The 14,327-nt window shown below is 43.6% G+C and overlaps 1 protein-coding gene across 3 annotated transcripts in view; it reads right to left on the bottom strand.

Moving 5' to 3' along the window:
• CAST (calpastatin) overlaps positions 1–12,683 on the bottom strand; it is a 96,337-nt gene extending 83,654 nt beyond the window's left edge. Inside the window, exons 1-3 of one of the 3 annotated variants that reach the window (XM_039543404.1) lie at positions 12,270–12,683; positions 7,232–7,297; positions 2,865–2,936 (exon numbers count right to left, since the gene is read on the bottom strand). In XM_039543404.1, the coding sequence (XP_039399338.1) occupies positions 2,865–2,936; positions 7,232–7,297; positions 12,270–12,344 (213 nt within the window). In that variant the 5' untranslated portion in view covers positions 12,345–12,683. Of the gene's footprint in view, positions 1–2,864; positions 2,937–7,231; positions 7,298–11,543; positions 11,809–12,269 lie in introns of those variants that run through there. The other 2 variants (XM_039543406.1, XM_039543405.1) reach the window with 2 other exon arrangements.
• Positions 12,684–14,327: the final 1,644 nt, after the last annotated feature.

Raw genomic sequence — 14,327 nt, 5'->3', positions numbered from 1 at the left:
TTAGAAAAAGAATTGAAAAATACTGTGACCCCTCTCCCATCCTGCCAAAAATCACTAAGAGTTTAAGAGAAACAAAAGTAATTAGCAGCAAGGATTTATAAAGACCAAAGACTGGCTTTATGGATAAAAATACAAAATTAGAGAAAGTACCAAAAGTGGTAGGTACATTTGGATATCAGTAAAGCATGTGATATAGTAACCCATGAAAACTAATTTTATAGTAGAATTAGTTTATCTCCAAGCAATTTGAGCACTATCCTATGAATTGAACATTGGCTGATAAAGTTCATAGGGCTAGTCTACACTAGAAGCACTACATCGATGTAGCTGCACCGCGTAATGTGTCTGAAGAAGATGCTCTACGCTGACAGGAGAGAGCTCTCCTGTCGGCATAATACATCCACCTTCGTGAGATGCATTAGATACGCAGTGAGACAAGCTCTCCTGCCAACATAGCGATGTCCACACTGGTGCTTAGGTCGGTGTAACTTATGTCACTCAGGTAGGTGGCTTATTCACACCCCTGAGTGACGGAAGTTATACCGAAGTAAGGGGTAGCGTAGACCTGGCCACAGATAAGCAATATGGCCAGCTTGTGAGGAGAGGGAGAAATGTTTTGTCTGGTAACACAGGTATCAAGGTAGAGTCACATTGTATGCTGTTTAAAGAATAAATTAATGTGAATGAGGGACCTTTCAGCTCATGCTCACTGCATCCACATGGGGGAGTTACAGCACAGCACTTTGGTGCTCACTCACATTCGCACCTCATCCAAACTGCAGAGCAGTATCAACACGCCCTTAGAAATGAGTTTGCAATAAGATACACAGCATGAGATCAATGCAATCTGAGGATCCATATGCAGAAGCATGATTTTATATGTGTAACCACACATGGAATACTGCATTCAGTTTTAGCCCACATCAGAAAGATGTAGAAAAACTGGAAGGAAGTTAGAGGAAGAACAAAAAAAAAAAATGATTAGGGATTCATGAGGGAATATACTGACGAGAAAAACAGAAGGAGCTAAATATGTATATTCTAAGTTTGCCACAATTAGGAGGGGGACAAGGCAAGAGTTTACAAATACTGAATGGATGTAAAACACCCGGGAAGAAAAATAATTTAGGATAATATTCCTAGCTATATTCTTTTATTATTAATTACTATTTTGCAGCAGAATGAAGTTAAGAATGTGAAAATATAATCTGATAGCAGAAACACTTCCTGTCAGTCAGCTCAATCAGGCAGAGAAATCCCTCTGGGAAAGTGGGGTAGAAGCCCAGCATTTGAGACAGTTGAAACTAAACAAAACTACAGGAAATAGCGCTTGTTGAGCAGGGAGAAGGTCTCGATGACGTAACAGAAGTCAGAAGTGAAAAGATCTCAGAGATTCTATAAAACTAGTGATCCATAAAAATAAAAAATGCATACCCCATATGTTTTAGTTTTCAATTCAAAACACAAATAATGAACTCAATTCAGGGAATTTTTGGGAATTAATGGCTTTCAGTTGTATGTTGGGGTGCAGACTCTTCCCAACCAATTATTAGGCTACAGAAAATATTCTGGACCTGCCAAGCTTCCTGAAATCAGTAGTCCCTAATTCCGTTTACGAAAGTGCCATGAACAGAAATGAAAGGGGAGTTTAAAGGCAATTTTCCATTTATTACTTTACTTTTATCACTATTGCTTTTCTTAGTACTACACATCTTTAAAGTCTACATTCCATTTTGTAAATCATTTGTTAGCATCGGCCTCTATTTTGGCACCTAGCGATCAGATCATTACAATTATCGGTGCAGGATCAGACCACATACTTGGTGTGCAATCCTGGGCCCCACTGAAGTGAATGTAAGTGTTGCCATTGACTTCAGTGGGGCCAGGATTTAACCCATAGATGGGAGACCTCCAAGGAACACAAGTGCTGCACAAAACAGTATTGGTGGCATTTCTCGACTCAATACTGGACTAAGGTCCTGGCATACTATTAGTAGGCACTGGCATTCTGCCTCAACGCGCCTGCAATTCCAGCTCAGAGTATTCTTCACTTCTTGTCCTAAACTAAATGTTATTGAGTGCTGTTTAACAGCAGTTGCTTTCCACCCCAGACACCCTCTGTCTACCTAACAGTAGTGCAGTGAGATCTAATTCAGTGCTTGCACAATGCTAGGAGGCCCTCAGAAACAAAAAAACGGAAATGTTGTTGTAGTGAAACAACAAGTATAAGTTAGCTACCACATCCACTTGCTCTGGAAGCTGAACTTTTATTTCACGTAATACAATGTATAATTAACTCATATAGTGTTTTTTCTGAGATACTTCAACATTTATCACTTCATAGCATCAATGGGCTTTGGATCAAAGACCTCAATGTTTGAGGGTTTTTTTGTTAATGAAGTTAAGAAAATTGTACCTGAATATAATTTCCAGAGTAGATTTATCAATTCAAGCAAATCATTATATTTTAGTCGACAAAACAAACATCAGTTATGTCCGAATTTGTTTCTGAAAATATGACTATTCTGCTTTGGACAACATAGCTGCATTATGCTAAGATCCAGATTCTCAAAACATCAAAAGGTATTTAGGCACCTATTTCACACTGAAATCATTGAGAGTTAGACACCTAAACGCCCTTGAGAATTTGGGCCTAATCCACAAAGAATACACTTTAAAAAACCCAGAAAACATTAGGATAAACAGCTTAATTCTACAGATTCCAAAATTTTTAAAACTAAACCAAAAATGTATTTTTAGAGAAGCATATAGTTAAATCTCCAGTCTACACTGAGGTTTATTATAACTCTCATTGATGCAATTATTGTTAATCCCTATAGCAAGTTTATCAAAATGCAAGTTACCTTACTGGCGGAAGCAGCTCCACTTGTATGTGTTTTGGGAGGCTGACTGGCACTAGTGCTTGCAGGCTTCTTCTGTGAAATAAAAGCAAAAATACAAAAGAAAAGGGGGAAAAAAACAATATGTCAGAAATAAATTATTGGTAAAGAGGAGCAAAATACTGCATTAAAAAAAGATTCTGAGGGGTCTGTTTCTTGGACTATTTTATTCAAAATACTAACAAGTTCATTTATATTCAGTGTCTGCTTTACAAGTCATCTGAAGCAGTTTTCAGAGTTATAATTCAGGAATTTAGATCACCAGAGATCATTTGAGATGGTTTTCTTGTGAGCAGAGCAGTTATTACAGACTGAATTATTTTGCATAGTTCCATAAATCTTATATTAATCTATGCTATTTCCTAAAATTGAGGTGCTCATTTTAGTTAACAGTGAAGCCAAATGTAATCTGTATCTCATGACACTTCAAGAAAAGTAACCGCTATAAACTGAAGTCAGATAGCTTGATTTTTTAAATTAAAACACACACACATTTTATATATATTTATTAAAATGTGTGTTATATATATTTCAAGCTTGCACTGTATTTAAACCTGCATCAGCAACATGCCCTGGTTTCTTCACATCACATTTAGATTACTGCACAGAAATTATACTGGAGAAAAGCTTACAAAGGCATCTGTGGAAAAGTACTGTAGATGCAGCAATAGTTTCCCTTCTTGATGACATGTGAACAATGTGGTGCAACATGCAGAGAGGGAGAAATGAGGCTAAGAGATGCGCACACATACAAATACTGACAGGTAGAATTGAGGGCTTTCCAATTAAACAATTGTGTGTGCAGATGGAACAAAAACACAGCAAGTAATTAATTTCTGCATGACTCCAGTTTCATGTCAGTATAACTCCAATGATACCAATGGAGTTACATTGGTATACAACTGGTATGAAATTGTGCTAAATCAGAAGTGGCTAGAAAAATCAACCTTGAGCAATGAATGCAAAGAAATGTTGGCTTTTCAGAAGGAGCAGATAGAGAAAACCTACTTAGAAACAGAAGACCTCTCTCAGGTAAGTGGACTCCTGAGATTTTACAGCTTCAATTGGAGAGACTGAAGGGGTCTCACACCACAATATCCCACAGCTCAGTGGTTAGAGTACTCTCCTTACAGATGGAAGACTCTCGTTCAAATCCCACACCCCCCACACCCCCGCACCAAGCAGAAAGGGGGGAATTGAGCCTTGGGTCTCCCACATCTCAGGGGAATGCTCTAACCATTGGGCTAAGAGCTATAAGGTGGGCAACAGTAGTGGCACTACCACCTCCAGGACAGAGTGAGACAGGCAGCCAACTCACTCCTTCAAAAAGCAGTTTAGGTGCCTACATTGTCTGATCCCAGGCAGCTGGTTCCTGTCTGTGGATCTCTAGGGACCTCCCTGCAGCCAGATGTGGGTACCCATCTCTGAGACAGAGGCGGGGCTTACCACCCACTCCCTTCTGGTCAGTATCTCTTATCAGCTACCTCAGGCTGCTCCCCTCGAGTGTCCTGGCTTTTATGGATCATATTCTGAAACGCCTATCTGTCCCCATTCATCGTATAGGGTGCCTAACTTAGCTTTGTGGATTCCGGTGCTGTTCATTTATTTCTAGGTGCCTCAAAGTTCGGTGCTGTGTCGTTCACTGTTGCAACACATACTGTAATTCCACCCTGATTTCTCAGGCGAAGGTACATACCCACCAGGGTTAAGGTCCAAAACCTGCACAATGTTTTCTCAGAATAAGAAGTTTAATAATAGCCTTCTACAGAGTCTTAGCTATCTAGAAATAGATCTTTTCAGCAGGAACCCAGAAGCAGGAATGCCAAACTTCAAATTGCAGGCTCTCAACTCTCATCATTACCACCAAGAGGTCATTTTTTCTAAATTAAGAGTACGAGCTCAGCTAGGGAATTTGGCATCAAGCTGAAAAGATGTGCTCAACTCACTGAGGAGGTGGAAGGATACTGTATAGGAAAAACCTAAACTACCCTGTAAAGCCTAGAGAAAAGAGACAACTGGGTTCCCAGGGTGCACAATTCCTTCCTGAAACCAAGCAAGAAAGGAAGAAGCACTTGCTTAAGTCACCCATGTAGGCACAGTAGAGAAGAGTCTATCCAAATTATACTGTATATATTTATTTCAGTTGTAAACAAGGGTTAACATATGCTTTACAATGATTTATTTTTCAGTAGCTTTTCCTGTATAAAAAGTATTAGATGTATCTGTTCCTTCTGTTGTTTCTCATATCTCTTGATGTTTTTTTTTATTTAACAGTAGCTTTAAGTGTCAAACACTGTAATAAACTTAATCTCTCTATTCTTGAGACTGTTACTTACCAGCTATAAAGAAATCAAGAACCAGAAAGAGGACTAATCCTGACACTAATTAGCATTTGACAACGTGCTAGTCTGGTACACTTAATGCAGAGGATCAGGGAGACAACACTTTGCCCTAGGTAATTTATACAAAGTAGGCGTTTGATAACAGAGTAAGATAGTTTAAATTAGCCTCCAAAGAAAACCCCGTAAACTGATTCTGACCTGTCTTGCCTTGGATGCGATAAGCACATCCTCTTTTCCCCAGACCTGAGGTTCATTACTCTAAGTAAAATAAGCACCTTGCTGCCGCTGAAGCAAGAATTTACAAATGGAAATGCGAAAGTAGCTATACTATAGCCTGGAAAGTGGCAGTCATAAATTTAAGGTCAGGCATATATGCTTGATGACAATGAGTTGTTGTACATTCTTAAAGCAGATGAGTTCATGCAAGAGCTTAGCTAGAGATTCTGATGGAGACAATGCCCATGTACACTTCAGTCTCTTGGACAAAGGATCTCTCTAACAATATGGCACTTACTCAAAATTAGCATGTCCTTTATACAGTTAATTTCATTATGCTGCATTTATTTCTTTAATAAGTTATTATGGAATGTATATACCACCTCCCTTCTGTAGCAGGAGCACTGACACTAAAACAGCACCCTCTTCTTACAAATCAGACTGTTTTAATCTCAGTATTTTTCCTCTTTTAGGGTAACTCTTGTGTTGGAGCACCCAGATGTCACTTTTGATCATTTCCTTGCATAGACAAATGTTCATGGTCAAACTGTTTTGAGTTGTAAACCAAAGCACTCTTACAAGTTAAAAAAAGAAAAAGGTAATTTGAGATCACATCAAACCGAACTGTTTAGGTTTGGCAACACAGAACTGGCTATAAACAATGATTCATACCTTACAAGTTGGGAGACTTGGGCATAACAACCTTTACCTTTATTCAAGTAGGCTGGAAAAACTTGGGCACAAAAAGGAGTGTGTAGACAGAATCAGAGAGGGTGTATTATAGTAACAATTGTTCCTTCAGGCAGCATCATATTTAATCATCTGGCTAAAACCAGCTTAAGTAAGAGAGAAGACCTCATGTTACAGGCAAATTACCATTCATCTGGGAAGTGTCAAAAAGACACCACTGAGATTTAACCAATACAATCACTAGGCTGATTGAAATTTCAGTTTTCAGATCTTTTGAATTAATAGAGAGAGATACTATGTTTATTACAATATGTTTGGTATTACATGAATTTTATTAGAAGTATTTGGTGTGACCCAGAAGGCTAGTTAGATATAAGTTTAAAAATCTGTCTTTTAAAAAGCACCCTATGAGCATTTCCCAATTTATCAGCATTCAGAAGACTGTTAAAAACACACATTCAAATCCACAGATAGTCTCCCCACCACGTGTAGTGTCCTCCACGCACAAGCCTGGCTTGGTTGCTGTGCTGCCCTTAGCTTCTCCACAGCTGCCTGACACTAGCAATAGCAGACACAAAGTGCCTAGCGATAGTTAATGCTGCTGCCATGGATTTTTTATAAGTTAAATGGAACAAAATGTGCCACACAGTGGCACAGCCAGGATTAGGCAACAGGAGTTCTTGGCTGCTGGCCCTGAGCTCAATCTTAGAGACCTGTCTGGACTGCTGAATTACAAATACCAATTCCAGATAAAGTAGCATTTGCAGAGATAGGGTGCCCTTCTAAAATAAATACATGGACCCTGATTCTCCATTCATGCCAACATGCAGATTTGAAGTGACAGGGGAATCAGAGGAGAGCTCTTTTCACACAAAACTGAACAGCACAAGATAGATTTATAATTTTTTTGGAAAATAAGAGCTATTAGTGAACACCACTAGTCAGATGTCTTCAAGCTATTACTTTGCTGTTTAAAAACAAACAACCATAAAAATTATCACAGAATGAGTAGATCTTCTCTACTATATAATCGTACATGCTGGAGTTCATTTTAATATAATACAGTGTTTTGCATTTATTTACCTCTGTGACTTCTGATCCTTTTTTATCTCCAGGTTTAGAAGATGCTCCACTTTTCTTGTCACCATGCTGTAAGAACAAAAAAAGTCATTAATAAGATTAATAACTAAATCTTATACTGCATCTTCTATATAAAGAGAATCTCAAATGCCTTACAGACAGTACATGTTGGGACCACATCATTCACTGTAATCAAGATCTCCACAGAGTGAATCATGACAATTATTCTTCATCACCAATAGACAGATAAAGTTTTTAGGAGACATTAAGCATAACTTCAAATGAAATCACAAGCAGAATTTAGGCAGACAGAATAATTAATTTTCATTGGTGGAATCTGACAGAACAGTAAGCTTAACACTAGGGCTCTTGTGAAAAGTGCTACAAGACATTCAAATACCTGTACCTGTTTTATAGCTCCTCCTCCAGCCATTCAGTGCTCCTTAACTCTATTTTGGTCTTTGATTCAGTATTGCTTTAAATCCTGATCTAACTCCCACCGACTTCTGTAGATGTCTGAGGAGGGAAAGCATGGCTGAGGCTGCCCCAGGGCTCCTCTGGGCCAGGGGAGGGAAGCTTGGGGCTTCAGCCAGCCCAGGGCTCCTCTGGGCAGAGGGCAGGCTCGGAGCTTTGGCCAGCCTAGGGCTCCTGCAGCCGGGGTGTGGCACATGCTCTGGACTTCTCCGGAGGGGGAGGCTTATGGCTCCGGCCGCAGGGGAGAGGGGGGCACAAGGGGTCTCAGAGGGCACGGGCATAACATGGGGCTAGCCTCCCCAAAGGGAGGGATCCACCCATGCAGGAAGGGTCTGGGTGCTGGGGGAGTGGGGCTTGGTGAGATAGGGGTCCAGGTGCAGCTGGTTGGGGCTCAGCAGAGTGGAGGTGGTCCAGGTGCAGGGGGTGAGACGAGGCCCAGGTGTGGGCTCCAGAGCAGGAGGATCAGCGAAGGGTGGTCTGGCTGCAGGGGTGAGTGGCTCAGCAGGGGGTTCCGAGTACCAGGATGGTCTGGTTGCAGAGGACTAGGGCTCGGCGGGGAGTAGTTACCCAGATGCTGGAGGGTGGGACCTGGCAGTGCGGTTCAGATGCAAGGGGATCGGATGGGGGAGGCAGGAGGGATTGGCGGGAGCTGCTCTAGATGTGGAGGGAAGGTGTCCAGATTCGGGGGGGGGAGGGACTCAGTGGGGGTCCGGACGTAGGGCCAGGTGTGGGGTGGAGCTCAGCAGGGGAGTCTGGGTATGGGAGGGTCTGGATGTACAGTGACCACTCCCCACGCCGCGGAGGAGCGATAGAGGCAGGAAGCAAGGGGGCGGAGGGAGCCAGGGGAGGTTTCTGAGGGTGAGTCTGACCTGGACCTGGCCACTCCTTGCAGGGGAAGTACGCTCCTCCCCTACCCCCAGCCCAGCCTAGCAGCTGAGCCCTGCACGGGGTAGGAGCCACCACCTGGATGGAGCTGGGGAGGCCCGGTTACAGGAGGGTTGGGGCTCGACTGGGGTGTCTGGGTGCAGGAGGGCTCCTGATCCCAGGGGTGAGCCTTTTTGTGGGGGGGTGGGGTTCTACGTGGGAAATGAGGTTTGGCCCAAGGATTATGAGTATGGGGGGAATCTGGATGCACAGGGGTTGGGCAGATGAGGGTGAGTCTGACCCAGCTCCAGCCAGGGCATCCCCAGTCCCCTCCCCCCAGCAGTGATTTCTCTCTCCACCAGCAGCTCCAGGCACCCAATATGATGTACCCATCTGTTGGGGAGGGGCACATGACTGCTCTTGCTGCTTTCCTTTGCTTCCCTGTGAGAAAGTCATTTTTCTGCGGGGAAGCAAAGAAATCTGGACATGAATTCTGTGCACATGCAGTGGCACAGAATTCCTCCAGGAGTAAACAACTGTCAAAGGTTTGCTGAATGGTGGCTTATGTTGATCCACTCTTTCCCTTACTTTGGGGAAAGTAAGTCCCAAAGTTAGGGATGACAGAAGAGTCTACGATCTCACTTGAGCAATTGATTCATAAGAAAACTGCCTAAAAAAAAACTCAGCAGGTCAATCACTTCACTGCTTTTGATTCTGTTTCCCCTCCCATGTGTTATCTGTCTGGCCTATATAGGTTGTGAAGTCTTCAGGACAGGGGTTACCACTTACTATGTGTTTGTACAGTACGGCCATGTCTACATTGAGGGGACTATATCTTCATAGTTATGGTGCCAGTGCTATACCAACATAACCTCACAGTTTAGACATAGCCTATGCCAACAGAATTTTTGTTCCCATCACTGTAGAAACACATCCTCCCCAAACAATGCTACCTAGGTCAATGGAAGCATTCTGCCGTTGATTTAGCTGCGTCTACACTGGAGGTTAGAGTGGCATACCTACATTGCTCAGGGGGGTGGATTTTTCACACCCTGGAGCGATATAACCATTTGACACAGAGTCCAACCTAAGACTCTGATCTTGGTTGGGATCTCCAGCGGGTTCTGGATAATGACTAGTTTCTAATTGAGTAGATGTATGAGTGGTTTTTCTGTCCCAAAACACATGCTCAGTTTGTATTACATTGTTTCCAAAACCTGTCATTCTTTATACTTTAATGAAAGACTTTCACTGCAGCATCAAGCTAGTACTACTGGCACAAACTTGGTGCAACACTTACAGCTGTAATGTCCAACCCTCAGGTGCCTGACAGTACAATTCCATGGAACTCACATTTCTAATTATGTACAGAAAGACCATTCATCAATACTGGATAATGGATTCAAATTTTGACTTAAAACAGTGACTGAAGTTGTATAATTAAATTATTTATGTTCCAGCAAACTTTCTAAAGAGCAGATCTGATGTAAATCAGGATTAGCAATGTCATGGATTTCTCATATCCATATATAAATTTAGCTATTTAATTGATTCAGAGAATTGAATTTTTGGTGAGACAAAGTCACCTTATATAAAGTATATTTTGGTGGCATAAACTGGTGGAATGCAAATACTATAATCACAACCTATGTACTTTATCATTTTATGATTTCACTATAACCTATAAAGTCAGAATGCTTCCCTATATATCTAACACATTATGTGGAAAGACCAGACTTGCTAAAAACATGCACATAAAGAAAGGTTAGCTAAAAGCAAATACACCTATCCCATAGAGCTGGAAGGGACCTTGAAAGGTCATGAAGTCTAATTTGCTGCCTTCACAGCAGGACCAAGTACTCTTCCTGAGAGATTTTTGCCCCAGATCCCTAAATGGCCCCCTCAAAGACTGAACTCACAACCCTGGGTTTAGCAGACCAATGCTCAAACCACTGAGCTATCCCTCCCCCGAAAGTAATCTTTGGTAGCTCAAGTATAGCTAAACTGCAAAGTTCCATCAAAGAACCATGGTTTACTTAGGTAGGTTCAAACAAGTTAGCTAAAAAGAATACCTGCAGCCAAGAACAATTTTATGAAAACTTGTACCAACTAGGACTCTATTCAGAGTGGGAAAGGAAGAGTCCAAAATTAACTTAGCCTTTAAAAAAATAATCAATCCATCACTTATTAGATTCCCTTTCAGATCACATCCCTGATTTGGTTAAAGGATAAATGAATTATCAGATGTAAAAGGGCCTGTATTTTTTCAGAAGGTTGTGAAAATAAGCAACAACATCCACAAAGCTATTTTTGAATGTGATATCTTCACTAAAGAGTTTATGGAAGTCCCTCTGAAACTGCAAGGCATGTATTTTAATGAACTATAAACAGAAAATATAACTGAACAATATTTCATATTAAAATAACCAACTTAAAATTTCAAAGTTTCAAATCACATCTTCTACACAAAAGTATTATTCTTTACTAATTTAAGATGAACATAGTGAGCACTTTAGTAAATAACAATGAATGCATCAAGTAACTAGATATTCTCCTGAACAACATAACCAGTGCATCAGTGTCTAACTTAATTGAATTCAGTGACTCCGTAGTTCTTTCTTGATATAGCTGACAGTTGCTTCCTCATTCCTTCTCCTGCAGTCCCACATACTGTAGCTAAGTTTTAAAACGTGGAATACAACATAGCCAAGCTACAAAAGTGAGCGAGACTGTACGTCACACATACCAGAGCAGGGTGAGTTTCCCCAAATTGAGGGTGGGGCAAATTCACCCCCCTGTAATGTTACTGAATGCAGCAATTACACAAGGAATGCATTGGGCTCAGTGTCTAACCTTCAGCACTAATGCTCTCCCACTCTGTACACCCGTATTATTGATACACTCGCTGGCAAGAGCCACACCCCCAACCCGAGAGATTCAAATCCACTCTGTCAGCAGCAGAGCTGGCTAGATTTACCTTCGCATACCACCAGCTTGCAAAAGCCATGGCCGGAACGTGTTCCTCCTTTGAGATAATCCCTTCCCTCCGAGCACAGCGGAGCGTTACAAAGCGCACAGGCTCGGGACGCTAGAGCCAAGCTGGGGCTGACCCCGCCGCTGGGGCGGGCGGCGCTCTGGCAGCGGGGCGGGGTTTGCGCTCCAGGTTGGGCGGGCCGCCCCGCAGGGCAGGAGCAGGAGCGGGCGGGAAGGGCTGTTGGCGCGGCCTCGGCTGGGCCCCTCCCAGTCCCCTGGGCTTTAGGGACTGCGGGGCAGTTCACAACGCGCCCCTCATTGCAGCGAGTCTGCCCTGTATGATGCCCGGGGAAAGGGCCGGGCTGGTCCGCTCCGCCGGGCTGGCCCGTCCCGTCCCCCCACCCCACGGCCCGGAGCGGGGCTGCGCTGTTCCACTCCGCTCCTCCCACGGCCCGGAGCGGGGCTGCGCTGGCCCGTCCCCCACCCCGCACTCCACGGCCCGGAGCGGGGCTGCGCTGGGCTGGCCCGTCCCATGGCCCGGAGCGGGGCTGAGCCCAACAGCCCCCTCCGCTAGCCCGCGCCAGCCTAGGGGCGCTCCCTCTTGCGGGCGGCGCTGGCACATTCCCTGCCCTGACACGCAGCAGGCAGGAAGCCCGGCTGGCACCCGGAGCCCTGGCGCGGCGGAGCTTTGGGCGCCGCCCTTGCCCCGCGCCCTGATTCCGACACTTACCGCTCTGCTCCCCTTGCCCGCAGCCCCCCCAGGCTTGGAGGAGGACGGCTTCTTCCCTTTATGTGGCTGAGACATGGCCGCGGCGGCTCCTCGCTCGGCGCCTCTCTCGCAGTGTTTACGGGGCGATGTAACGGGCAGGGAGAGGGGGGCAGGTTACATGTAACTGCGAAGCAGCTTTTCCGACGCAGCCAGAGCCAACTCTAGGCTGCAACCCAGCAAGTCCCTCCTCTTCCTGGAGCCTCGGCTGCTGGACCAGCTGCTCTAACTGCACCACTCCTCTGCCCCGGCTCATCGCCGCTAGGCTCAGTGTTTGCTGAGCAGGAGGGGACGGACCAGCTGCTCTAACTGCACCACTCCTCTGCCCTGGCGCATCCCCGCTGGGCTCAGTGTTTGCTGAGCAGGAGGGGGCGGCTGCCTGAAGATGCTTGGTGGTGGTTTTGCTGCTTGCCAGGACATACCTTGCAGGCTTACTTGCAGAATGGGGCCTGGGCGTGGTCCTCTTGTTTCTTTGAGGCTTCACAGCTGAGCTGGGATTTATTCTTCTTCCTGTGCTAGAAACTACAGTGGGGGCAGCCATAAAATTCAAAGCCAGACCAGAAAACTTTGCAAGACTCAGTGGGGTTTGGATCAGATCCATAGTTTTGGTTTAGCCCTGTCTCCTGTAATCGCTGTTTGGCTCCTTGTAACAAAACCAGTTGCCTGAAAAAATTAGCCATCGAACATGTATTTCTCCTGTCGGTTTTAGGTAGCAAAATAACGTAAAATCTGAGCAAACTTGTATCTTTCTGCAAAACTCAAACCAAACTGGAACTTTTTTGAGGTTTAGAGAAAAACACTGGGGGAAAAAGGTATATGTCTCTTGTGCTCTTCCTGGATTAAGCTGCAAGTGGAAATATCAAAAGCAAACTTCTCATGAGATTTCTAGCTGAAGTTTTTCATCATATCAGTTTCACTAAGCATCCCACTTGAGGCCTGCTTCTGAAGAGGTGCTTGAACCATTCACAACTTCCTTCTTGGGATCATGCCCTAAAATTGTTGTTCAAAAACTCCATGCCTTGTTGAATTTAGCCCAGTACTTGTTCCAGATTTTACGTTCCTGTAGCTCAAAATCATCAGTCATTTAATCTTTAAATTTCCACACCAGTGAATGCAAAAAGGTTCTAACTAACTAAATGTTTTCTGGTGAGTATCAGTTTTAATAGGTCTGCCCTATATCCTGCAAAAACAACAAAACCTTCCTTTTTGATTAAGAGTAACTATTAGGTTTCAAATTTATATATTAAATAAATTTTTAATCTTTGCTGCCACAACTTAGATTATTAGATCTGAAAGAATTTTCAAAATTTAGTTTAAAAAAGGTAAATTCTAAATGCCCAACTCCTGCAAACACTTATGCAGAAGGCTTGGCAGTCTATGACACACCAACAACTTCTCTGAGACACTGGAGGAACAATTTATGGTCAATCAAAAATCCAGCATGACCATCTGACCCTGATCCAAAGTCAGAACCTTATTATTTGTGACTCTGAATGTATGAACACAGCCCCAGAATAAGAATTTAAGTTGTCTGGATCTGGCAGAGATACTGAGGTGTACCTGGAACTGAAAATCCATTACTTTAATTACTGCCTTCCAAAATAAAGGGAGAATAAAGACACAAGATTAATTGGCAAGCATATATGTAAGCAACTTGTACACAGCTTGAATAAAATAGATGTGTGCTTGGGGAGCTCTAGGCCATGGAGCAGTACCAGAGCCTCTCTACTCCCCCTGAGATTAAATTTTGTACTGTAGACCAGGCCTGAGTGCACTCCCTACACCCTGTGCCCATCCTACCACATCAGAATAGCATCCATTTCACCACATTCAGAACCTTCCACAGCTTTTACATGGGCTTGAGGATTTGGCCAAACCAAGGCATTTCACTGAGTCTGGCAATAACAGCAACACTGTCCTACTTTAAGCTTTAAACAGCCAAAATGGGAAAGGGTCGGACCTGCAAGTGGCCCATCTTGGGAAACTCAGAAATGCTAGGCATTCTTATCAGAAACATCTTGG

Source organism: Mauremys reevesii, linkage group 6 (assembly GCF_016161935.1).
Source record: "Mauremys reevesii isolate NIE-2019 linkage group 6, ASM1616193v1, whole genome shotgun sequence".
NCBI classification, from domain to species: domain Eukaryota; kingdom Metazoa; phylum Chordata; order Testudines; family Geoemydidae; genus Mauremys; species Mauremys reevesii.
This window is presented reverse-complemented; position numbering and strand designations above follow the sequence as displayed.